Source organism: Callithrix jacchus, chromosome 12 (genome assembly GCF_049354715.1).
Source record: "Callithrix jacchus isolate 240 chromosome 12, calJac240_pri, whole genome shotgun sequence".
Lineage (NCBI taxonomy): Eukaryota > Metazoa > Chordata > Mammalia > Primates > Cebidae > Callithrix > Callithrix jacchus.
The window spans coordinates 12,955,458-12,981,909 of NC_133513.1; the positions used below are offsets into that span (position 1 = coordinate 12,955,458).

General features: G+C 48.5%; 2 protein-coding genes, 1 non-coding gene and 2 pseudogenes across 5 annotated transcripts in view; 3 read left to right on the forward strand and 2 right to left on the reverse strand.

Annotated features, from left to right (window-relative positions):
- LOC103796577 (uncharacterized) overlaps positions 1-26,452 on the forward strand; it is a 196,163-nt gene that overhangs the window by 38,235 nt on the left and 131,476 nt on the right. The window lies entirely within an intron of this gene.
- LOC144576513 (ATP-binding cassette sub-family C member 6-like) overlaps positions 1-26,452 on the forward strand; it is a 134,268-nt pseudogene that overhangs the window by 1,963 nt on the left and 105,853 nt on the right. Inside the window, exons 2-4 of the transcript XR_013524602.1 lie at positions 2-1,530; positions 3,583-3,677; positions 11,301-11,643. The product of XR_013524602.1 is annotated as an ATP-binding cassette sub-family C member 6-like (transcript). The remainder of the gene's footprint in view (position 1; positions 1,531-3,582; positions 3,678-11,300; positions 11,644-26,452) is intronic.
- LOC144578577 (putative UDP-sugar transporter protein SLC35A4) lies at positions 1,524-24,825 on the reverse strand. Its single transcript, XM_078344650.1, has 4 exons — positions 24,591-24,825; positions 19,441-19,562; positions 13,600-13,733; positions 1,524-11,983 (listed from the first exon to the last, which is right to left on the reverse strand). The coding sequence occupies exon 4, from the start codon at positions 3,484-3,486 to the stop codon at positions 2,950-2,952; it is 537 nt and encodes a 178-aa protein (XP_078200776.1). The 5' UTR covers positions 3,487-11,983; positions 13,600-13,733; positions 19,441-19,562; positions 24,591-24,825; the 3' UTR covers positions 1,524-2,949.
- LOC100410574 (nucleoside diphosphate kinase A pseudogene) lies at positions 10,909-24,825 on the reverse strand (annotated as a pseudogene). The gene is made up of 4 exons (XR_013524600.1): positions 24,591-24,825; positions 19,441-19,562; positions 13,600-15,847; positions 10,909-11,983 (listed from the first exon to the last, which is right to left on the reverse strand). The product of XR_013524600.1 is annotated as a nucleoside diphosphate kinase A pseudogene (transcript).
- Positions 15,816-15,922, forward strand: LOC144578825 (U6 spliceosomal RNA). Its single transcript, XR_013525259.1, has one exon. It is a non-coding gene; the product is annotated as a U6 spliceosomal RNA (small nuclear RNA).

Sequence of the window (26,452 nt, forward strand, 5' to 3'; positions counted from 1 at the left end):
GGTCTGGAACCAGACAGAGCCTGAACCTGCTGCCACCAGTGTGCTGAGCCTGTGCTTCCTGAGAACAGCAGGAGTGTGGGTGCCACTCATGTACCTCTGGATATTATGAACAATATCACAGGAGGGTGCACATTTCCTGAAATATTGGGTCCTCGGCCCCATCTACCTCCTCTTCATCCACCACCATGGCCGGGGCTACCTCCAGATGTCCCCACTCTTCAAAGCCAAGGTGGTACCTGCCTTCCCTTGGAGCCTGGAACCAGGCAATGGTGGGGGAAGCACGGGACAGGCTGGAACCTGGTGGAGTCCTAAAGTAGACTCTTCCTATCAGGCTGTAGGAGTGACTCTGTTAATCAAACAGAGCAATATTAGAGAGGCGTCAGAGGTCAGCTCGGTGGGACATAGTTCTCCCAAACAGATTTTATAATTCCAAAAATCCATGCTTGCACCAACACACACACACGTTCCCATGTTCCCAGTTGATAACTACCATAACCTGGCATTTTCCAAAACGTACCATGTAGACTCTCGGATCCACAAGGTAATTTTAGGACCACATTAGGATGAGCCTTTGAAAAGTCATGCATTGCTTTTTCTGTTTCCCCACTGGCTGTGTTATAGAACAGTTTTGTAAGTGATACGTATTTATTTCAGAGTGCTGTGTAAGCACTGGCATTCCAGGTGTGAGCCTTTCTGCTCATCCATCCTCTTCTCCTCCATTCTTATAGGCTCTGAAGAATGTTCTTCAGAGTTCATTCCTTCTTCTGCCATTGTGGTAATGTTTGCATCATCACCCACCACCAACCCAGGGTTGGCAAACGGAAGGAGCCGAGCATCGCATAGTACTTGAGGCTTTGCAGCCAGGCAGGCTTCCTTCCAAACTCAGCTCTGCCACTGCAGCGTGAGCGCAGCAGTCACAACCATAGACAACACTCATAACTGTGTTTCTTTCTTACTTTTTTTTTTTTTTTTTGAGATGGAGTTTCACTCTTGTCACCCAGACTGGAATACACTGTGTGATCTTGGCTCACTGCAACCTCTACCTCATGGGTTTAAGTGATTCTCCTGCCTCAGTCCCCACCCACCCCTCACCTACCCACACCACGAGCAGCTGGAACTACAGGTGGTCACCACCACACCCAGCTAATTTTTGTGTTTTTTGTACAAATGGGGTTTTACCATGTTTGCCAGGCTGGTCTCAAGTTCCCAATCTCAAGTGATCCACCCACCATGGCCTCCCAAAGAGTTGGGATTCCAAGTGTGAGCCACCAGGCCCAGGGAGGGGATGGTTTTTAATGTACCACTTTTTAAGTATTCCATTAGGGACAGTTCAGTTGACATCTTTGCGCCTTCTCATCTTGCTCCTTGTCATCTAGTCACCTATTCTATTATGTACATGTTTGTTTCTATTTTATTTGCAGAAATCAGAAAAAATCAAATTCTACAAAGAACTTGAAAGATGTTCTTTCAGGCTAGGCATGGTGGCTTTTTCAGGTCACCTCTTCTGCAAGAAAGGCTCTTGGCAACTGGGTAAGTTTTGTTTGTTTTTCTTGCTTTTGGGTATAGTCTAACAGGTGAGGAGTTGGATGTATTTTTCTCCCTACAGTTCTGTGCTTAAGCCTTGGCAGAGAGCAAGGCTGCCTACAAGCTACACAGGTAGGTCATTGTGTTGGATTATTTTTTCTTTCTGAGCCAGAGTCTCACTCTGTCACTCAGGCTGGAGTGCAGTGCTGTAGTCTCAGCTCACTGCAACCTCCACCTCCTGGGTTTAAGCAATCCTCCGCCTCAGGCTCCTGAGTAGCTGGGATTACAAGCATGTGAAGCTATGTCTGATTAATTATGTATTTTTAGTAGAGACAGACTTTCTCCATGTTGGTCAGGCTGGTCTCGAACTCCTGACCTTAGGTGATTCACCCACCTCAGCCTCCCAAAGTGCTGGAATTGCAGGCATGAGCCATGTGCCCTGTTGTGGTGATGGTCTTTTGTGTGTGTGTGTGTGTGGTTGTAGGAAGCACCCTACAGCCTAGAACACTTTAGTAAGACCTTATTGCTTATGCAGTTAAAAAGACACTGATTGAGCTACAGGTTTCCTGTACTCTGTCCCAGGTCACTCTGTGCAGGGCTTCCCCAGGTTCTTTGGAGCTGGGAGACTGCTAGGTAGCAGCAGGCCCCAGAGTGGGAAGTGTGGTACCTCCCAGGAGCCTCAGAGTGGGTAGCGGGCTTCAAGACGGCCCTCAGGGTGAGCAGAGAGGTCAGGAGTATAGGCTTAAGCCAGGGCCTAGGGGCTACATTCCCTAAGATGAATCAGGCCTAGCTCTCTCAGGAGTTTCCAGAACAAAGGCTAGGTGTGGGGAGTGCACTGTGGAGAGGACAGGAGGCATGTCTCTAGGCATTGCTGGAACTAGGGGAAGACTGTCAGAATGGTTGGGGTAATGTTTGTCTAATCTGTGGCAACTGGGCCTTTCTGCATGAAAGTGGGAGGCTGAGTGTCCTTTATGGAAGAGTCAGGCACCAAGGCTAGGCTGGAGTAGCCAGCTCCAGTGGCTCTACTGGGGTGACCAAAGTAGGCAAGGAAAGCCACATGTTGCCCACACCCCACTTTCATCAACTGTGTTCATGCAGAATGAGGCAGTGAGCTGCCCAACAGGGATGGGGTCATTTCTCAGGCCTAGGTATTGATGTTATCTTAATTCTTTAGTCTGGAAAAACTCAGTTGGGGATGGGAGATGGTAAGCATTTCCTTAACCAAACCCACTCTTTGAGTCTCCTGGTGGTATCCCTTCATCGACCGATCTCCAGGGAATAACCTGGCTGCTCACACTTCTCCAGATTTTCCCAAAGGCACTTGTTACAGGGCTGCTGAGGGGAGGGGGAGGGGTGCCTGGGAGCGGGGTCTGGTGGTGGTACCCAATCTACAGGGTCCAGAGTCAGGGTGGAAGTAGTCAGGGACTAGCGGCTGCCATAGTACAGGTGCACGGTCAGGCCAGTGAGCAATATGGCCAGGAAGAAGGTGGCTGTGAACTGCAGCCACAGCAGGACTGCTGAGAGCTCGGCGTTGACCACCAGTGAGCAGGCCACCACAAAGAGGCGCGCCATGCTGCTGCCGTGCATCATGACAGCAAACACGAGCAGTCCATTTAGCACCTGGCTCAGCACCACGAGTGCTGCCCATCCTAAGAAACCTTCCAGGAGGCCTGGGCCGGGGCCGCCACCAGCATGCAGACCTAGATTCAGGAGCACACCAAAAGTGTAGAGGAAGAGGTTCTGAAGTGCCAAGGGCAGCCGCTGTCGCTTCATGAGCAGCTCTGTGTACACTGAAGATGAGCTGGAGATGAGGCAGTACAGGATGAGAAGCAGCACGCCCAGTGGAGTGATATGCAGGGGCATGGGGCTGGCAGCAGCTGCTGGAGGGGGACTGGGAAGGGTCTTCCCAGAAACTTGAAGGCCCCCTGCTGCATAGCAGGCTCCCGCAGCCATGATAGTCATTTTTAAGGATGTTTTTGTGTTAACCTGAAACTTTGAGTGTCTAGTAAAGAACGTGGTGTTTTAATTCTTCAAGTCAGTTCTTTCTCTGTCTTCTAGATGGAAAATGAGGAAAAAGAAGAGAGTGCCAGGGAGACACATGAGTGAGGAGCCAGCCCAGAAACGCCTGTGCCTGAAGAACGCTTTCTGGTGAGGTAGGGGCTCCCGTGAAGGCAGCTGCTTAGTTTCTGCTGCACGATCCACATGCCCTGCTTCTCCTTTTGGGGGTGAGGGCTCAGGTGGGGTCATTGGAAACAGTTCCTGGAAACAGTTTTCCTGGAAACAGTTCCAAGCACTTGTGAAGAGAACAGTTGTCCCGCTGGGGGGCACGACCCCATTTTTCTCAGGTGCCCTAGCTGATGGCTCTTGGCTGGTCCCGTGTGAATGGTGGAGCTCAGGCCCCTCCACTGACTGTGGACTTTGCCACCCCGACGTCTTGGTTACTTTTAACTGCAAAGATGAGCCTACAAGGCAAATGGGCCAGCTCCCCCTCCCACCTTGAGTCAGTGGTGGCACCTCCACCGCCTTCTCCAGCTGGTGATCTGAAACCACAGACACCTCCACCAACTGAGTGTCCTCTGCGATCTCATACATATTCTCTATTAGAGTCATGTGGAGCCTCTTTTACCTCTTTCAGCTGTTCGGTTTGTGGAACCTGCATCACCTGCTTCAGCCACATCTCTCGTGTTACTTTATCAACCTCATCCAGCTCTCTGTGCTAAGGTACCTGAACCACCTCATCCTGCTGTTTGTCCAGGGGGACCCCATAAAACTTAATCAGGTGTCTGTCCTGTGGAACCCTGTCTACCCCATCCAGGTGTCTGTTGTGGGGGACTACAACCGACTCATCCTGCCATCTGTCCAGGGGGACCCCATACAACTTATTCAGATTATGTCCTGTGGAACCCCATCCAGCTCATCCAGCCATCTGTTCTGAGGTACCTCAACCACCTCATCGTGCTGTCTGGGGGAACCCAATACAACTTATTTAGGTGTCTGCCCTTTTCAGCCTCATCCACCTCATTCATGTGTCTGTCCTGAGGAACTTCAACCACCTCATCCTGCTGTCTGTCCAGGGAGACCCCATAAAACTCATTCAGCTGTCTATCCTGCAGAACCCCATGCACCTTGTTCAGGTGTCTCCCCTGGGGGTCCCATCTACCATGTCCCTGTATCTGTCCTGGGGCACTTCATCTTCTTTCTCTAGTTGTGAGGCCTCTGGGACCTCAGCCTTGTCAACTAAGTGGCCTATTGAACCTCAGCCTACTTCTCTATCTTAGTGGCTTCCATTCCCTTAGCTATCATCTTCACACGAGTGACTTCTGGAACCGCAGCCACCTTCTCTACCATAGTGGCCTCTGTTCCCTTAGCTATCATCTTCACATGAGTGGCTTCTGGAACCTCAGACACCTTCTCTACCATAGTGGCCTCTGATACCTTAGCTATCATCTTCATGAGTGGCTTCTGGAACCTCAGGCACATTTCCCAAGTTAGAGGCCTCTGTTCCCTTAGCTATCATATTCAATGAGTGGCTTTTGGAACCTCAGCCACCTTCTCTACCTAAGTGGCCTCTTTTCCCTTAGCTATCATCTTCACAAGTGGCTTCTGGAACCTCAGCCACCTTCTCTGCCTTAGTGGCCACTGTTACCTTAGCTGTCATCTTCACGAGTGGCCTCTGGATCCTCAGCCACCTTCTCTGCCATAGTGACCTCTGTTACCTTAGCTATCATCTTCATGAGTGGCTTCTGGATCACCAGTTACCTTCATCATCTGAGTGGCCTCTATTCCCCTTGCTGTCATCTTCACATGAGTGGCTTCTGGAACCTCAGCCACCTTCTATACCTTAGTGGCCTCTGTTCCCTTAGTTGTCATCTTCATGAGTGGCTTCTGGAACCACAGCCACCTTCTCTACCTTAGCGGCCTCTGTTCCCTTACCCATCATCTTCACACGAGTGGCTTCTGAAACCTCAACCACCTTCTGTACCTTAGTGGGCTCTGTTACCTTAGGTACCATCTTCACGAGTGGCTTCTGGAACCACAGCCACCTTTTCTACCATAGTGGCCTCTGATACCTTAGCTATCATCTTCAATGAGTGGCTTCTGGAATCTCAGGCACATTTCCCAAGTTAGTGGCCTCTGTTCCCTTAGCTATCATCTTCAATAAGTGGCTTCTGGAACCTCAAGCACATTTCCCAAGTTAGTGGCCTCTGTTCCCTTAGCTATCATCTTCACATGAGTGGCTTCAGGAACCTCAGACACCTTCTCTACCTAAGTGGCCTCTGTTCCCTAACCTATCATCTTCACAAGTGGCTTCAGGAACCTCAGCCACCTTCTCTGCCTTAGTGGCCACTGTTACCTTAGCTGTCATCTTCATGAGTGGCCTCTGTATCCTCAGCCACCTTCTCTGCCTTAGTGGAATCTATTACCTTAGCTATCATCTTCATGAGTGGCTTCTGGAACCTCAGTCACATTTCCCAAGTTAGTGGCCTCTGTTTCCTTAGCTATCATCTTCAATGAGTGGCTTTTGGAACCTCAGCCACCTTCTCTACCTAAGTGGCTTCTGTTCTCTTACCCATAATCTTCACACGAGTGGCTTCTGCAACCTCAGTCTCCTTCCTCAATTTAGTGGCCTTTATTCCCCTTGCTATCATCTTCATGAGTGGCTTCTGAAACCTCAGCCACCTTCTGTACCTTAGTGGCCTCTGTTCCCTTAGCTATCACCTTCACATGAGTGGCTGCTAATACCTCAACCACCTTCTGTACCTTAGTGGCCTCTGTTCCCTTAGCCATCACCTTCACATGAGTGGCATCTGGAACCTCAGCCACCATCTCCACCTTAGTGGCCTCTATTCCCTTAGCTATCATCTTCAATGAGTAGCTTTTGGAACCTCAGCCACCTTCTCTGCCTTAGTGGCATCTGTTGCCTTAACTATCATCTTCACGAGTGGCTTCTGGAACCTCAGCTACCTTCTCTGCCTTAGTGGCCACTGTTACCTTAGCTGTCATCTTCACGAGTGGCCTCTGGATCCTCAGCCACCTTCTCTGCCATAGTGACTTCTGTTACCTTAGCTATCATCTTCACATGAGTGGCTTCTGGAACCTCAGACACCTTCTCTACCATAGTGGCATCTGTTACCTTAGCTATCATCTTCATGAGTGGCTTCTGGATCTCCAGTTACCTTCATCATCTGAGTGGCCTCTATTCCCCTTGCTGTCATCTTCACATGAGTGGCTTCTGGAACCTCAGCCACCTTCTATACCTTAGTGGCCTCTGTTCCCTTAGCTATCATCTTCATGAGTGGCTTCTGGAACCTCAGTAACATTTCCCAAGTTAGTGGCCTCTGTTCCCTTAGCTATCATCTTCATGAGTGGCTTCTGGAACCTCAGTAACATTTCCCAAGTTAGTGGCCTCTGTTCCCTTAGCTATCATCTTCATGAGTGGCTTCTGGAACCTCAGTAACATTTCCCAAGTTAGTGGCCTCTGTTCCCTTAGCTGTCATCTTCATGAGTGGCTTCTGGAACCTCAGCCACCTTCTCTACCTTAGCGGCCTCTGTTTTGTTACCCATCATCTTCACACAAGTGGCTTCTGAAACCTCAACCACCTTCTGTACCTTAGTGGGCTCTGTTTCCTTAGCTATCATCTTCAATGAGTGGCTTCTGGAACCTCAGCCACCTTCTCTACCTAAGTGGCTTCTGTTCTCTTACCCATAATCTTCACACGAGTGGCTTCTGCAACTTCCGTCTCCTTCCTCAATTTAGTGGCCTTTATTCCCCTTGCTATCATCTTCATGAGTGGCTTCTGAACCCTCAGCCACCATCTCCACCTTAGTGGCCTCTGTTCCCTTAGCTATCATCTTCAATGAGTAGCTTTTGGAACCTCAGCCACCTTCTCTACCTAAGTGGCCTCTGTTCCCTTAGCTATCATCTTCACAAATGGCTTCTGGAACCACAGCCACCATCTCCACCTTAGTGGCCTCTGTTCCCTTAGCCATCACCTTCACATGAGTGGCGTCTGGAACCTCAGACACCTTCTCTACCTTAGTGGCCTCTGTTTTCTTACCCATCATCTTCACACGAGTAGCTTCTGAAACCTCAACCACCTTCTGTACCTTAGTGGCCTCTGTTCCCTTAGCCATCACCTTCACATAAGTGGCATCTGGAACCTCAGCCACCATCTCCACCTTAGTGGCCTCTGTTCCCTTAGCTATCATCTTCAATGAGTGGCTTTTGGAACCTCAGCCACCTTCTCTACCTAAGTGGCCTCTGTTCCCTACGCTATCATCTTCACAAGTGGCTTCTGGAACCTCAGCCACCTTCTCTACCTTAGTGGCCTCTGTTAACTTAGCTATCATCTTCACGAGTGGCTTCTAGAACCACGGCCACTTTTGCCACCTTAGTGACATTTGTTCCCTTAGTTATCACCTTCACATGAGTGGCTTCTGGAACCTCAGATACCTTCTCTACCTTAGTGGCATCTGTTCCCTTACCCATCATCTTCACATGAGTTGCTTCTGAAACCTCAACCACCTTCTGTACCTTAGTGGGCTCTGTTACCTTAGGTACCATCTTCACGAGTGGCTTCTGGAACCTCAGCCACCTTCTCTACCATAGTGGCCTCTGATACCTTAGCTATCATCTTCAATGAGTGGCTTCTAACACCTCAACCACCTTCTGTACCTTAGTGGGCTCTGTTATCTTAGCTATCATTTTCACGAGTGGTTTCTGGAACCTCAGCCACCTTCTCTACCTTAGTGGCCTCTGTTCCCTTAGCTATCATCTTCACAAGTGGCTTCTGGAACCTCAGCCACCATCTCCACCTTAGTGGCATCTGTTCCCTTAGCTATCATCTTCACAAGTGGCTTCTGGAATCTCAGCCACCTTCTCTACCTTAGTGGCCTCTGTCAACTTAGCTATCATCTTCATATGAGTGGCTTCTGGAACCTCAGACACCTTCTCTACCTTAGTGGCATCTGTAACCTTAGCTGTCATCTTCACGAGTGTCTTCTGGCACCTCAGCCACATTCTCTACCTCAGTTGCCAATGTTCCCTTAGCTATCATTTTCACATGAGTGGCTTCTGGAATCTCAGCCACCATCTCCACCTTAGTGGCATCTGTTCCCTTAGCTATCATCTTCACAAGTGGCTTCTGGAACCTCAGCCACCAACTCCACCTTAGTGGTCTCTGTTACCTTAGCTATCATCTTCACAAGTGGCTTCTGGAACCTCAGCCACCTTCTCTGCCTTAGTGGCCACTGTTCCCTTAACTATCATCTTCACGAATGGCCTCTGGATCCTCAGCCACCTTCTCTACCTTAGTGGCCTCTGTTAACTTAGCTATCATCTTCATGAGTGGCTTCTAGAACCTTGGCCACTTTTGCCACCTTAGTGGCATCTGTTCCCTTAGTTATCACCTTCACATGAGTGGCTTCTGGAACCTCAGATACCTTCTCTACCTTAGTGGCATCTGCTCCCTTACCCATCATCTTCACATGAGTTGCTTCTGAAACCTCAACCACCTTCTGTACCTTAGTGGGCTCTGTTACCTTAGGTACCATCTTCACGAGTGGCTTCTGGAACCTCAGCCACCTTCTCTACCATAGTGGCCTCTGATACCTTAGCTATCATCTTCAATGAGTGGCTTCTAACACCTCAACCACCTTCTGTACCATAGTGGGCTCTGTTACCTTAGCTGTCATCTTCACGAGTGGCTTCTGGAACCTCAGCCACCTTCTCTACCTTAGTGACCTCTGTTAACTTAGCTATCATCTTCACGAGTGGCTTCTGGAGCCTCAGCCACCTTCTCTACCTTAGTGGCCTCTGTTAACTTAGCTATCATCTTCAGATGAGTGGCTTCTGGAACCTCAGACACCTTCTCTGCCTTAGCGGCCTCTGTTCTTTTACCCATCATCTTCACACGAGTGGCTTCTGAAACCTCAACCACCTTCTGTACCTTAGTGCCCTCTGATACCTTAGCTATCATCTTCATGAGTGGCTTCTGGAACCTCAGCCACCTTCTCTGCCTTAGTGGCCACTGTTACCTTAGCTGTCATCTTCACAAGTGGCCTCTGGATCCTCAGCCACCATCTCCACCTTAGTGGCCTCTGTGCCCTAAGCTATCATCTTCACAAGTGGCTTCTGGAACCTCAGCCACCTTCTCTTCCTTAGTGGCCTCTGTTCCCTTATCTCTCATCTTCACATGTGTGGCTTCTGGAACCTCAGGCATTTTCTCTTCCTTAGTGGCCTCTCATCCCTTAACTCCTGTCTTCACATGTGTGGCTTCTGGAACCTCAGCCACCTTCTCTTCCTTAGTGGCCTCTGTTCCCTTATCTCTCATCTTCACGTGAGTGGCTTCTGGAACCTCAGCCACCTTCTCTACCTTAGTGGCCTCTCATCCCTTAACTCCCATCTTCACATGAGTGGCTTCTGGAACCTTAGCCACTGTTTCTAGTTTGGTGACCTCTGTTCCCATAGCTAGTATCTTGACATGAGTTTCTTCTGCTACTTAATCTCTACTCATGACCTCTCTTCCTTCAGCCACCTCCTCCACCTGGGTCTCTTCTTGTACATCAGCCACCTCCTTCACTTGGCTGACCTGCTATGTCAGCTGATGCCTGCACCTGAGTGTCCTCCGTGACTGCAGCCCCTCTCCTCTACTCACGTGGCCTCTGGGAGCTCAACCAAGTCCTCCAAATGCACCATTTGATGTGTTGGTTTGAACAGTATAAAGTGATTTGTAAATGGAATTCATCTCTTCTGATTTTGATTGCATAGAAGGAAATGTCACAGGAGGTACTTGCTGAGATCCTGGTCACTTTTCTCAAGTTTCTGAGAGTTCACAGTCGGTTGCATTATTTCCTCATCAACAGTTTGGCAGCAGGTATCTCTTGTAGATAAAGGAAGATTTTTTATTTTATGCAGGGATAGAGTCTCACTGTATCACCCAGGCTGGAGTGCAGTGGTGCAATCCTGGCTCAGTGCAACCTCCGTCTCCAGGGTTCAGGTGATCCTCCCACCTCAGCCTCCAGAGCAGCAGCTGGGACTACAGTCACGCACCACCACGTTTGGCTTCTTTTGTTTTTGTTTTTGTTTTTCAGATGAAGTCTCACTCTGCTACCAGGCTGGAGTTTAGTGGCATGATTTTAGCTCACTGCAGCCTTTGCCTCCCGGGTTCGAGTGGTTCTCCTGCCTCAGCTTCCCAAGTAGCTGAGACTATAGACTTTTTAACTTTTTGTAGAGACCATTTTTTACCATAATGCCCAATTAAAAAGGCCACCTTCGGTGGCTCATGCCTGAAATTCCAGCACTTCAGGAGGCTGAGGTGAATGGATTACCTGAGATTAGGAGTTTGAGACCAGCCTGGCCAACATGGCAAAACCCCATCTCTACTAAAAATAGAAAAAGTAGCTGGTGTGGTGGTGGGCACCCGTAGCCTTGGCTTCTTTCTTTCTTCTTTCCTTTTCTTTCTTTCCTTCTCTCCCCACCCCCCATGAATTCTCTGTTGGGAGGAAGCATTTCAATCTGAGGTAGGGGATGGTAACACTGTATAGGGAGCACTCACAGCTCCAAGAGTTTCCCTCCAAATTATGAAGAAACTCTTGTAAATAACTAGATTTTCCACAGCCTGGTCCTCTGCCCGTGGGAAGGAGGGGAAATGAATGTGAAAAGCATTGTGCTCTGCTGTCTGGTCCTTCATACATCCAGTTCTGAGCACAGCTCTTATAATCTACCAGTTCCTCAGGGTGAAACCACAAGCTGATCTCCTCCGCACTCTCCACAGAATCGCTGCCCTGTATAATGTTCCTGCCAACTTGCATGTGGAAGTCTCCACGGAGGGTCCCAGGCTTGGAGTCTGCAGGGTTGGTCTCCCCGAGCCTGACTCGGCCTGTCTTCACCACGTTCAGCCCCTCCCAGACCATGGCAACTACCAGCCCTGAGTGCATGTATTTCACCAGGCCGGCAAGAATGGATGGTCCTTCAGGTCGATGTAGTGTTCCTTGAGAAGGTCTTCAGAAGCTTGCATGAATTTCAGACCAACAAGGCAGAATCCCTTCTGCTCAAAACACTTGATAATCTCTCCCACAAGACCCCACTGGACCCCAGGTGAATTGACGGCAATGAAGGTATGCTCACAGTTGGCCATGGTCCCCTCCGGCTGCTTGGGCTTGAGCTCTCTTTCTGTCTGTCTGTCTTTTTTGTTTCTTATCTTTCTTTTGGTCTTTCTTCTTTCCTTGTTTCTCTTTCTTTCTTTCTTTCTTTCTTTCTTTCTTTCTTTCTTTCTTTCTTTCTTTCTTTCTTTTCTCTGTTTCCTTCCTTCCTTCCTTCTGTCCTTCCTTCCTTTTTTCCTTCTCTCTTCTCCTCAGGAGGCTGAGGCAGGAAAATTGCTGGAACCCAGGAGGCAGAGGTTGCAGTGCACCGAGATCTCACCACTGCACTCCAGCCTGGGCAATAGAGAGCTTCTGTCTAAAAAATAAATAAATAAATAATAAAAAATAAATTAAAAACAAGAATGACAATGACATCCTGACATCCATAACAGACTGAGACCCTGCCATGATTATAGAACCCTGTGAACCCTCCCAGCAAACCTAGCAGGTGAGAGGGTTGCAGGGGGCAACAGTGTCTTGTCCAAGGTCACTGGGGTCTGCACTGAAGCCCACGCCTCTTGATCCCAGCTTAGTGCATCTGTCGAGGGAGGCAGCTCCAGACATAAGCCTGCTGGGGCCTGCCCAGTGCAGTTCCAGGAGGCCCTCGGTCCACCACACTCTCTACATGTCCTCAGGGGTCCCTGCCCAGATGGTGTCAGGCGCCAGTGAGCAGGGGACCCAAAAGCTGCATGGTGGGCACAGAGGTAAAGACACAGAGACAAGGAGAGGGAAGGGGTTTTGCCCAGGGTCACCCAGCCTGTCAGTTTCCTGAGGTTGCAAGTAACAGGTTACAAACTCAGTGGCAATTGATTTCCTCACAGCTCTGGAAGCCAGAAGTCTGAAATCAAGGTGTCAGCAGGGTCCTGCTTCCTCTAGAGGATTTAAGGGAGCCCAGATCTCCCCCAGGGAGCCTCCCAGGGCAGGGTGTGCTCTAACTTTTGGTCATTTCTGTTCAGTAGTCTTAGGACTTATACCGTTTATTTATTTAATGAATTTATTTATTTATGAGATGGAGTCTTGCTCTGTCACCTAAGCTGGAGTACAGCAGTGTGATCTTGGCTCACTGCAACCTCCACCTCCCAGGTAATCAGTTCTCCTGCCTCAGCCTTTTGAGTAGCCAGGACTACATGTGCCACCACACGGGGCTAATTTTTGTATTTTTGGTAGAGACAAGGTTTCACCATGTTGTCCAGGCTGGTCTCAAAGTCCTGACCTCAGGTGATCTGCCCACCTTGGCCTTTCAAAGTGCTGGGATTATAGGTGTGAGCTGCTGTGCCCAGCTAGGACTTAAACAGTTTAGAGGTTTTATTTGGGCTGGAGTGGAAACAGAACACAGGTAAAACTTTAACATGTCAGCAAATTCAACAATGTGGGATTTCAGAATTCAGTGGGAGAGGAACAAGTTCACAGCTATTTCTGCTCAAAGATCCAACTGGCTAAACCCATTGCTGCTCCACAACTAAGGCAGACACAGCAGAAACCCCACTGATCACCTGACTTACTTACTTCCTTCCTTCCTTCCTTCCTTCCTTCCTTCCTTCCTTCCTTCCTTCCTTCCTTCCTTCCTTCCTTCCTTTGCTTCCCTCCCTCCCTCCCTTCCTTCCTTCCTTCCTTTCTTCCTTCCTTCCATTTTTCCCTTCCTTCCTTTTTGAGACAGGGTCTCACTCTGTTACCCAGAATGGAGTGCAATGGCACCATCTCAGCTCACGGCAACCTCCGCCTCCAATGTTCAAGTGATTCTTCTCCCTCAGCTCCTGAGTAGCTGGTATTAGAGGTACCCACAACCATGCCTAGCTAATTTTTGTATTTTTAGTAGAGTCTGGGTTTCACTATGTTGACCAGTCTGGTCTCGATCTTTTACCTGGTGATCCGCCTGCCTTGGCCTCCCAAAGTGCTGGGATTACAGGCATGAGCCACTGCCCCCATCCTCACCTGAGTTTCTGGGAGGCAGAGGCTGGCTGCTGTGGGCTCAGAGCTCCTGATCTTCTCTTCCTCAAGGCCTCAGGTCCTGTTTGCCTCTGATGGGCCTAGCCATTCTTTCTGAGACACCTCAACAGGTGCCAAGACTGGAAGATTGGAGGGAATGGTACAGAGAGAGTGAAGTGAGGTGGTCAACTTCTGTGCTTAAGCTTAGTAGCTTCAATAAAATTCCTAATTTTACCGGACGTGATGGCTCACGCCTGTAATCCCAGGACTTGGGAAGACTGAAGTGGGCAGATCACCTGAAATTGGGAGTTCAAGACCACCCTGACCAATATGGTGAAACCCCATGTCTACTAAAAATACAAAATTAGCTGGACGTGGTGGTGCATGCCTGTAATCCTAGGTGCTTAAGAGGGTAGGCAAGAGAATCACTGAAAGCCAGGAGGCAGAGGTTGTGGTAAGCCAAGATCACACCATTGCTCTCCAGCCTGGGCAACAAGATCGAAACTCTGTCTCAAAATAAAATTTCTAATTTCCAGATCCAGCCTTCCCACTCCTGCCTCCCAGCACTCACTGTGAAGCTGTGGCTCTCATCGGGGAAAGGCTGGTTGATCACCTCTTGGCCCTGGCAGCAAAGTTGAGCACAGAGACTGTATCTAGATAGAAATGTCTCTTGGGGAAATGTTGACAATGAAGATGCTGTGGGCTGAGACACCCAGGCAGTCCCGAGGTGGGGATCAGGCAGTGGGTGAGTCAGAAGCGCTGCCTGGCTGAACATGGTGGCTCACACTTGTAATCCCAGCAGTTTAGAAGGCAGAAGCAGGTGAATCACTTAAGCCTAGGAGTTCAAGACCAGCCTGGGCAACATGGTGAAACCCATCTCTACAAAAAATACAAAAGTTACCTGGATGTGGTGTGTACATCTGTAATCCCAGTTACTTGGGAGGATCACTTGACCCAGGGAGATCGAAGCCTTGGTGATCCATGATTTGCACCACTGCACTCCAACCTGGGTGGTAGAGCAACACCCTGCCTCAAAAGGAAGAGAAAAGGCCAGGCGCTGTGTCTCACACCTGTATCCAAGGATTTTGGGAGGCCTGAGCAGGCGAATCACTTGAGGTCAGGAATTCGAGATCAGCTTGGCCTATGTCATGAAACCCCATCTCTCCTAAAAATACCAAAAAAAAAAAAAAAAAAAAGCCAGGCATGGTGGTGGGTGCCTGTAATGCCAGGAGAATCCCTTGAATTTCACAGGGAGAGGTGGCAGTGAGCTGAGACTGCCACAGCACTCCAGGCTGGGTGACAGAGCAAGATTCAGTCTAAAATAAAATGATTAATTTTAAAAAGCTAAACTGACATAGCACATTTCTATAATCTGTCTCAAAGAAAAGTTGGCTGGGTGCAGTGGCTCACACCTATTATTTCAACACTTTGGGAGACCAAGGTGGGCAGATCACGAGGTTAGGAGATTGAGACCATCCTGCTAACATGGTGAAACCCTGTTTCTACTAAACATACAAAAAATTAGCCTGGCGTGGTGGCACACACCTGTAGTCCCTGCTACTCAGGAGGCTGAGGCAGGAGAATCACTTGAACCAGGGAGGTGGAGGTTGCAGTGAGCCAACATCGTGTTGCTGCTGCACTCTAGCCTGGGCAACAGAGCAAGACACCAGCTCAAAAAAAAGAAAAAAAAAGGTCCAGCCTGCCTGGGCGTGAACTGCTCTTCCCCACGCCCCACCCCAAGTAGGCTTCAGAGCATCCTTCTCCAGCAGCCAATTTGCCCTGACACGGGTGGGCTGACTTGCAACAGACAAGTGAGCTTGTTTTCCTGGGGAGACACAGTGGGAAGTCCCTGGCTCAGCACATCCACTGCCTTGCCCAGCACAAAGTGGGAGATGGAGGTGGCTCCACTGTCTTTAGCCCAAGGCCCTTGATGCCTATGTGTTGGCTTCCTCTGCATCAGCCTAGCCAGTCAGGTAGAGGTTTTCCTCCCACTGGCAAGATGGGGCCAGTCATTCCTGCTGGTCCACCTGGGAGTAAGAGCAAAGGTCTTGAGCTTGGCTCAGGCTCCAGGGCTCTCCCAGGTCCTCAACCCTGTCCATGGCCTCACCTTGACCTTGAGCACAGCATGACTGCAGGAGGGGTGCTGGTTGAGCTGGGTGCTTCCTCCAGTCCAATTTCCATTGTCTGACAGGAAGTGCTGCTCAAAATCAGCAAAGCTCACTGTGCTCCCTTTGGCAGCGCGTAAATGCTAAAACTGGCACAATACAGAGAAGATTAGCTTGCCCCTGTGCAAGTTGCCACAAAAATGTGTAAAGTGTCCTATATAAAAATAACAATAACAGGCCAGCACGTGGTGGCTCACAACTATAATCCCAGACTTTGGGAGACCAAGTTAGGCGGATCACTTGAAGTCGGAAGTTCGAGACCAGCCCGGGCAACATAGCAAAACCCTGTCTCTACTAAAAATACAAAATTAGCAAGCCGTAGTGGTGGGTGCCTGCAATCCTAGCTACTCAGGAGGCTGAGGCAGGAGGCTCACCTGAACTTGACCCTGAGACATAGAGGTTGTAGTGAGCCAAGATCATGCCACTGCACTCCAGCCTGGGTGACAGAGCAATACTCTGTCTCTAAATAAACAGACGATAGAACAACACAAAATAAAATAAACTATGGCTTGGCACGTTGCTACATTCACGTCCTATTGATGTGATAGCAATGAGCAGAGATTGCTGCCATGGCACTCCAGCCTGGGAGAAAGAGAGAGACTCTTGTCTCAGAAAAAAAAAATTATCATCATTTTCATCCTTATATAAAATCAGCAAAGCTAGCGATAGGCTTCTGCACGAGGCCAGGAATCAGGGTGATTTCCCTATAGTCTTCTGGGATCACCGGGTCTCCCTCTGCAGGGTCCAGGAGGTGGAACCCTGTGTAAGCAGTGAGGGGAAGGGCAGTTCTCCACACAGAGGCTGCTTGCTTTCTGGGGACCAGTTTCCTTTCTCTGCTCTGTTCTCAGAGTTGAACCATCTCCACCCCAGACTATGTCTTTCCAGGTCTCACCTTCCCTCCCTCCTGCCTGAGCAGAGCTCTGTTCTAGAACCAGGTCTGTCTTTGACCCTTTGTTGCTCCTCCTCCCACCAGCACAAGGCCTCATCCTTTCCTGGTGGAGCTCTACATAGAACAGTGACAGGGAGGGCCCAAGGCCGGCCCCGGGTGCTTCCTCCCTTGAGCCCAGGAGTCACCCCAGCCCAATGTCTGGGCTCCCAGCATTGTTGCGTCTTCCCTGGGGAGGGAGGAAGAAAGCTGTGAGGTTTTCCTGTCCGTTTCCCCAGCCCTTTCTGAGGCAGAGCTGATCCCTCTCTGGCTCCCTCACCTGCCCCTGTGGGCCTGTGTGCAGCAAGTGCCTTAGGATGAGCCCGCTGAACCTGCAGAGACGTCCTGCTGAGCACCTCCCCAGAGAAGGCAGGAAACCCATAGGCAGGAAGAAAGGACAGTTAGCACGTGTGTGTGTGTGTGTGTGTGTGTGTGTGCACGCTGAGGTCAGGGAGGCATACAGGGATGTTTTCATTCTCGCCCAGACCTTGAATTTTGTTTGTTTTTGAGACAGGGTCTCACCCTGTCACCCAAGCTGGAGGGCAGTGGCTCAATCATAGCTCAGTGCAGTCTCGAACTGCTGGACTCAAGTGATCCTCTGATCTCAGCCTCCTGAGTAGCTTGGACTATACCTAGGCACCACCATACCCAACTAATTTTTTATTTTATTTTTCGTAGAGATGGGTTCTTGCTTTGATGACCAGGCTAGTCTCAAAATTTTGGCCTCCAGCAATCCTCCTGCCTTGGCCTCTCAAAGTGCTGGGATTACAGGTGTGTACCATTACTATGGAGAGATTTCTATACAAAGGGAATAGTTATAACAGAGAAAGTGTAACGAAATTTTTTCTTATTTTTTTTCAATTTTTAATTTTTTTTAAATAAACACAGGGTTTCACCATTTTAGCCAGGCTGGTCTTGAACTCTTGACCTCAGGTGATCTGCCTGCCTCGGCCTCTCAAAGTGCTGCGATTACAGGCATGAGCCACCACGCCCGGCCATTTTTTTTTTTTTAATTGAGACGAAGTCTTGCTCTGTCACCCAGGCTGGAATGCAGTGGTGCCATATTGGCTCACTGCAACCTCCATCTCCAGGGTTCAAGCAATTCTCCTGCCTCAGCCTCCCAAGTAGCTGTAATTACAGGTGTGTGCCACCACACACGGCTAATATTTTGGTATTTTTAGTAGAGACTGGGTTTCGTCATGCCCACCAGGTTGGTCTCAAATTTCTGATCTCAGGTGATCCACCCACCTAGGCCTCCGAAAGTGCTGGAATTACAGGCATAAGCCACCAGGCCTGGCCAATTATTTTCTTAGAACAAGTGATTAATAAAGTATGACATGAGGCCGGGTGCAGTGGCTCAAGCCTGTAATCCCAGCACTTGGGGAGGCTGAGGCGGGTGGATCACTTGAGCAGAGGAATTCGAGGCCAGCCTGGCCAACATGGTGAAACCCCAGTGCTGCTATAACTAGAAAATTATCTGGGCATGGTTGTGCACACCTGCCCCGTTACTTGGCAGGCTGAGGCATGAGAATCGCTTGAGCCCAAGATGTAGAGGTTGTAGTGAGCTAAGATCATACCACTGCACTCCAGCTGGGTGACAGAGCAATACTCTGTCTCTAAATAAATAGACGATAGAACAACACAAAATAAAATCAACTATGACTTGACACATTCCTATAATCACATCCTATAAAGCAATTTAAACTGATAAGTCCATACTGTACCATGCTTAAGAATGGGTTCTACCAACCAGACTGGGTTTGAATTCAAACTCTGCCACTCACAGTGTGCATAACTGTGAACAATTTAATTTTCCTCCCTGTACACCTCAGTTTCCTCATCTATAAAACAGAGATACTAATGGTAGTCATTCATAGGGTTGTTGATGATTAAAAGAATTAATGCATGCAAAGCACTTAAGACAATGCTTGTCACGTGGCAAGTGTTCAATAGATGCTATTATGTAATGAGATGAGGAAATTCATCTTCTTTAAAAAAGCCCAAGTGCAGGAGCAGTTCTCTTAACTGAGACTAACCTAACCAACATTTACTTCCAATTCCCTTTAAAACATATGAATGGGCCAGGTGCGGTGGCTCACTCCTGTAATCTCAGCACTTTGGGAGGCTGAGGCGGACAGATCACGAGGTCAGGAGTTTGAAACCAGCCTGACCAACATGGTGAATCCTGTCTCAACTAAAATTACAAAAATTAGCCAGGTGTGTTGGCACATGCCTGTAATACCAGCTACTCAGAAGGCTGAGGCAGGAGAATTGCTTGAACCTGGGAGGCAGAGGTGTGGTGAGCTGAGATCTCGCTACTGTACTCTAGCCTGGGCAACAGAGTGAGACTCCATCTTAAATATATATATATATATATATGTATATGTATATCTATATCTATATCTATTTGTATATATGAGTGATTCTAACAGCCTATTGACTGCTATGTCCGGTGGATTATTAGTGGGAAGCCATTTGAATTAACCAACCAACTTCCAATTCCCTTAATACAAAGTTTTTAAAAATGGACTCTGCTATAGCAGGTAAAGATCCTATCTTTTTTTCATTAGAAATGTCTATATAGGCAATAAAAAAAATTCAGGGCCAGGCACAATGGCTCATGCCTGTAATCCCAGCACTTTGGGAGGCCGAGTCAGGCAAATCACCTGAAGTCAGGAGTTCAAGACCAGCTTGGCCAACATGGTGAAACCTGGTTTCTACTGAAATACAGAATTACCCAGGCATGATGGTGGGTACCTGTAATCCTAGCTCCTCAGGAAGCTGCGGTGAGAGAATCGCTTGAACCCGGCAGACAGTGGTTGCAGTGAGCCGAGATTGTGCCACTACATGCCAGCCTAGGTGGCTGAGTGAGAATCCATCTGAAAAAAGAAATTATGGGAGGATACTTATACCCAATAATACTTTTCAAAAGTATTAACTTGAAAAAATAAAATAAAATAAAAATCTTAAATTGGCCAGGCCTGGTGGCCCATGCTTGTAATCCCAGCACTTTGGGAGGTTGACACAGGAGGACTGCTTGAGGCCAGGAGTTCCAGACCAGCCTGGGTAACACAGGGACACCCCATCTCTACAATTTTTTTCTTTTAATTATCCAGGCATGGTGGTATATACACCACCTAGTGGTATATATAGTCCTAGCTATTCAGGAGGCTGAGGCAGGAGGATTGCTTGAGCTTAGGAGTTTGAGGCTACACTGAGACATGATTGCACCACTGCACTCTAGCCTGGGCAAAAGAGCAAGATCCTATCTCTCAAAACATCTTTAATGGAAAGATTGTAAGGTGTATGAATTATATCTCAACTTTTCAAAAGCCGTGAGAGCTGTTCACATGCTACTGTACCAGCAACTAGCATTGAAGTTCAACATGACGACCAAAGTAGCAGCAGGGGAAGGCTTCGGAGCTCCTGTGTGAAAAGCAGTGTTACCATAATACGGATTCACTTATGCCTGATATACGATGCCCAGAGAGTTACCCACTCTAGCATGAACTCTCGAAAGTATCTGCATTTTGGTGACGTTTTTATTTTTCCTTTGAGACAGGGTCTTGCTCTGTCGCCCAGGCTGGACTGCAGTGGTGCAATCACTGCCTGAATAGTGTTTGTACTTTTTTGTAGAGACAGGGTTTCACCGTGTTCCCAGGCTGGTCTCAAACTCTTGGCCTCAGGCAATCCTCCTACTTTGGCCTCCCAAAGTGCTGGGATTACAGGCATGAGCCATCGTGCCCGGCCAGAGAATTTTTAAAAATACCTATGCATGGGTTTCACTCCCAGCCATTCTCAATGAGTTGGTCTGGAATGGGGCCTGGCATCAGAGGTCTTTAAACTCCCCAGATGATTCTATTTTTAGTTTTATTTTTTAAAAGTCAGTCAAACTCAGCTGTGCAGATAATGCTGGTGGGACACCGAAGTTGACCTCTATTGCTGCAGCCAGATTCACACAACTTGGAGCCTCACTGATTTTTGTCGTTGTTTTGGATTTCAGGACCGAGACCCTGTCCCAAGAACAAAACAACGACAAAAATCAGGGTCTCGGTCTGCAGCCCAGCCTGAATTGCAATGGCGTGATCGAGGCTCACTGCAAACTCTGCCTCTCAGGTTAAAGTGATTCTCCTGTCTCAGCCTCCCGAGTCGCTGGGATTACAAGTGGGCACCACCATGCCTGGCTAATTTTTGTATTTTTAGTAGAGGTGATGTTTCACGATGTTGGCCAGGCTGGTCTTGAATTCCTGACCTCAGGCAATCCACCCCCTTTGGCCTCCCAAAATGCTGAGATTAGAGGTGTGAGCAACTGGGCACAGCCTATTGATTGAATTAAGAAAAAAAACGAATTTATGGTGTAAAAATGGTAACCTCGAGAATCTAGGCTACTGTCATTATCTAATGAAGTTGGTACCCATTGCCTTTTAAAGTTTCCTCAGAGAAGTGTGATTCTTTTCTTGTAGGTATCTAGCTGATTTCTTGAAGGTGGTTTTGTCCTAAGGTAATACCAGGTAAGTGAAAATGGAATTAAAAACGAAGTGTGGCCTGGCGTGGTGGCTCATCCTGTAATCCCAGCTACTTAGGGAGGCAGGAGGTGGGCAGGTCATGAGGTCAGGAGATCGGGACCATCCTGGCTAACATGGTGAAACCCCGTCTCTACTAAGAATAAAAGAAAATTAGCTGGGCGTGGTGACATGTGCCAGTAATTCCCAGCTACTCAGGAGGCTGAGTTAGGAGAATCTCTTGAACCCGGGGGCGGAGGTTGCAGTGAGCCGAGATCTCACCATTGCACCCCAGCCTGGGTAACAACAGCAACAAGAGTGAAACTCCATCTTAATAAATAAGTAAAAATAAAAATAAAATAGGCCAGGTGCGGTGGCTCATGCCTGTAATCTCAGCATTTTGGGAGGTTGATGTGGGCGGATCAGGAGGTCAGGAGTTCGAGACCAACCTGGCCAACATGGAGAAACCCTGTCTCTATCAAAAATACAAAAAATTAGCTGGGCGTGGTGGTGCATGCCTGTAATTTCAGGTACTTGGGAGGCTGAGGCAGGAGAATCGCTTGAACCCAAGAGGTGGAGATTGCGGTGAGCTGAGCCCAGCCTGGGCAACAAGAGCAAACTCCATCTCAAAAAAAAAAGAGAGAGAAAGAGAGAGGCTGGGTGAGGTGGCTCACACCTGTAATCCCAGTCCCAACACTTTAGGTCAGGAGTTGGAGACCAGTCTGGTCAACATGGTAAAACCCTTGGCTCTACTAAAATTACAAAATTAGCTGAGCCTGGTGGTGCACACCTGTAATTCCAGCTACTCGGGGGGCTGAGGCTGGAGAATTGCTTGAAGTGAGCCAAGATTGCACCACTACACTTCGGACTGGGTAACAGAGTGAGACCCTGTCTCAAAAAACAAACAAAAAAACCACATTCCTTTTTAGCTTTAAGTATTCTTGCTTACAAAAGTATGGTCTAAAGACCAGCAGCACTGGAATCACTAGGGAGCTTGTTAGAAATACTGAATCATGGCCAGGAGTGGTGGCTGGCACCTGTAATCCCAGCACTTTGGGAGGCCGAGGCAGGCAGATCACCTGTGGTCAGGAGTTCAAGACTATCCTGGCCAATATGGTGAAACCCTGTCTCTACTAGAAATAGAAAAAGTAGCTGGGCATGGTGGTAGGCCTCTGTAATGCCAGCTACTTAAGAGGCTGACACAGGAGAATCCCTTGAACCTGGGAGGGAGGTTGCAGTGAGCCAAGATCAAGCGAAACTCCATTAAAAAAAAAGAAATACTGAATCACAGACTGAATTAGAATCCACCGCATCTTAACAAGATTCCCCCAGGTGATTTTTTGTGAATGTGAAAGTTTGAGGAACACTGCTGGTCTAGCTGGCCTTTGAAACCTTATTTTATTCTTTTCCTTTTTGTTTGTTTGTTTGTTTTGTGAGACAGAGCCTCACTGTGTCACGCAGGTTAAAGTGCATCTTGGCTCACTGCAACCTCCACCTGCCAGGTTCAAGTGATTTTCCTGCCTCAGCCTCACAAGTAGCTGGGACCACAGGCACCTGCCACGAGGCATAGCTAAATTTTGTATTTTTAGTAGAGAAGGACTTTCACCATGTTGGCCAGACTGGTCTCAAACTTCTCATCTCAGGTGATCCACCCGCCTCAGTCTCCCAAAATGCTGGGATTATAGGCATGAGCCACCACACCCGGCCTGAGGCTTTATTTAGAACTCTCTTTTCCCTACCTATCTTCCTCACCCCACGCTGGCAACAGTGCACTATAGTTTCTTGGGATTTCAGGAAGAAAATTAAAAGAAGTCTGGGCATGGTGGCTCAGGCCTGTAATTCCCAACTAACTTTTTATTTTATTTTTTGTACAGACAGATTCTCCCTTTGTTTCCCAGACTAGTCTCAATTCCAGTGTAGTTCCAGCACTTTGGGAATCTGAAGTGAGCAGATCACCTGAGGTCAGTAGTTAGAGACCAGCCTGGCTAGCGTGGCAAAAAAAAATTCTATTAAAAATACCAAAAACTTAGCTGGGCATGGTGGCCCACACCTGTAATCCCAGCTACACAAGTGCTAAGACAGGAGGCTCTCTTGAACCCAGGAGGCAGAGGTTGCAGTGAGCCAAGATCACCATTGCACTCCAGCCTGGGCAACAAGAGTAAAACTCCCTCTTAAAAAAAAAAGGCAACAAAAAAACTTCTTGAGTGAGGCCCATAAACATATTTTTATGCTGCTAGAATCCTGAATCTTATTATTCTAGCAACTCTTACAACTCAGGAAATACCCTCTGTAGCCCTCGTTTCTAACAGCTGTTGTATTTTTGCAATGTGAATTCTTTTTTTAATGATTTTTTTTTTTTTTTTTTTTTTTTAATAAAGACGGGGTTTCACCATGTTGGTCAGGCTGGTCTTGAACTCCCGACCTCAGGTGATCCGCCCACCTTGGCCTCCAAAGTGCTTGGATTAAGGTGTGAGCCACCACGCCCAGTCTGCAATGTGAATTCAATGCAAAGATTACACTGCAGCAACAGAGAGAGAAATTGGACAGATTCTGTGATGATTAGTGAGGTTAAATGTTTGCATATACCTGTTGGCCATTTGTATGTCTTCCTTTGGAAATACCTATTGAGATCTTTTGCCCATTATTTGTGGGGGATGGGGGAGCAATGCTGTCCTTTATTGCACGGAATGGGGTGTGGGGGTTAGTGGGGCATGGGGGCCACGGTGGGGGCATTGCTGCCTTGATTGGTCAGTCCATTCAACAGGGCAGCGAGATCCCAGCCTCGCCCTGTGCAGCCAGATCAGCCCGCCCCTGGGTGCCAGTGCTGGAGGGAGCCAGGGTGCTGCTCCCGGAGGTCACCATGGGTCGGGCGTGGATGGGGGCTGGGCCGGTAATTGCGTGAGTGCGATGGGGACAGCTGGGAGCGGCGGGCCAAGTGTTGTTCCTAGAAAACCGTCCTCGGCCGGGCGCGGTGGCTCAAGCCTGTAATCCCAGCACTTTGGGAGGCCGAGGCGGGTAGATCACGAGGTCAAGAGATCGAGACCATCCTGGTCAACATGGCGAAACCCCGTCTCTACTAAAAATATAAAAAATTAGCTGGGCATGGTGGCGCGTGCCTGTAATCCCAGCTACTCAGGAGGCTGAGGTAGGAGAATTGCTTGAACCCAGGAGGCGGAGGTTGCGGTGAGCCGAGATTGTGCCATTGCACTCCAGCCTGGGTAACAAGAGCGAAACCCAGTCTCAAAAAAAAAAAAGAAAAGAAAACCGTCCTCGGACCTCCGGCCACCTAGAGGGCGGGGGTTAGACGCGGCTACACAGCCAGCTCCTCTCGGCCACTGGGCAGCCCAGTCTCTGTTTTACAGCCTGGGGAACTGAGGCACCGAGGCGAAGGGAGCCCCCTCTCACCTGAGGCCGCCTGTGGGCCAGGGGCGATGGGGATCAGCGCGATGAACGGGACGGCTGGGGCTCGGAGGGGGCTGCCCCGCTGGCCCAGCGGTTCAGTCGGACTATGGCTACCTACTTCTCGTCTATGGCTTCTGGGCGGGCTGGCGGCCTGGGCCGCAGGATGTCAAGGCTTTGGTCAGGATGACCGCCCCGCTCCCGGCCCCCCTGAGCCCGCAGGGCGGTTGGCGAGGGTCACGAGTTGGACGAGAGGCGCGAGCGCGAAGAACCCTGGGGGTCCAGGCCTCTGGTGACGCCCGGCGAGGCTGAGTCCAGGCGGCCCGGGCAGCAGGCATGGGTCTAGGCGCCCCGTGGCTTTTGCCCATTTTTAAATAGGATTATTTTGGATTTTTGTTTCTGAGTTTTTATTTTATTTTATTTTTATTTAATTTTTTTTTTTTTGAGACGGAGTTTCGCTCTTGTTACCCAGGCTGGGGTGCAATGGCGCGATCTTGGCTCACCGCTACCTCCGCCTCCTGGGTTCAGGTCATTCTCCTGCCTCGGCCTCCCGAGTAGCTGGGATTACAGGCACGCGCCACTATGCCCAGCTAATTTTTTTTGTATTTTTAGTAGAGACGGGGTTTCACCATGTTGACCAGGATGGTCTCGATCTCTTGACCTCGTGATTCACCCGCCTCGGCCTCCCAAAGTGCTGGGATTACAGGCATGAGCCACCGCGCCCGGCCCCCTGAGTTTTATTTTTGAGGCAGAATCTCACCCTGTCACCCAAGTTGGAGGACAGTAGCTTGATCACTGCTGCCTTGAACTGCTGGGCTCGTGATCCTCTGATGTCAGCCTCCTGAGTAGCTTGGATGTAGGTGGGCACCATCATACCCGACTCACTTTTTCTTTTTCGTAGAGACGAATTCTCCTTTTGTTGCCCAGGCTAGTCTGAAAAATCCTGGCCTCAAGCGATCCTCCTGCCTTGGCTGTAATCTCAAAGTGCTGAGATTAGAGGTGTGTACCATTACCTATAGAGAGATTTCTAAGGAAAGGGAATATTTCTAATCGAGAAAGCTTAACAAATTTATTTTTTATTTTTTTTGAGACAGAGTCTTGTTCTGTCGCCCGGGCTGGAGTGCAGTGTTGCGATATTGGCCCCTATACAAAATTCTAGTTTTAAAAGTCTTATGCAAATAACTACCCAACACGCATGTTTTAAAAACATTAGGTTCAAGACACAAATAGATGAAACGCTCTAGAATGGTGGCTTTCAAACTTTTTTTTTTTTTTTTTTTGAGACAGAGTTTTCACTCTTGTTGCCCAGGCTGGAGTACAGTAGCACGATCTCGGCTTACCGCAACCTCGGCCTTGCTATTTCAGGCGATTCTCCTGCCTCAGCCTCCCGAGTAGCTGGAGCTATGGGTGTGCGCCACCACGCCAAGCTAATTTTCAGACATTTTATATTGTATTCACAAACAAATATATAAGATCTATAACTGAAATAAATTAATGACATGACATTTCCCCTTACTATGTGGTACATTCTGGTATTTTCTATTTTAATCTATTTCATTTTAATAAATGCTGGTCAAATTGATTCATGATCCACTAAAGGTTTGTGACCCACAGTTTGAAAAACAATGCCCTAGAAACTCTAAGTTATGGTCAGGTAGTAAACAGAAAGGAAGAAGGGGTAGGATATGTTAATTGAGAATGAATATATGCAAGGGAAGGGTAAGAAATGATTCCTTGATTTTTTTGAAGAAATGTTTATTGCAGCTTATTACATATTTCTTTACATGTTAATATTTTAGAAATAGTACTCTTACAGTAAATCACATTTTTGCATTTTTTTTTTTAATAGAGAGTTTAGGCTGGGTGTG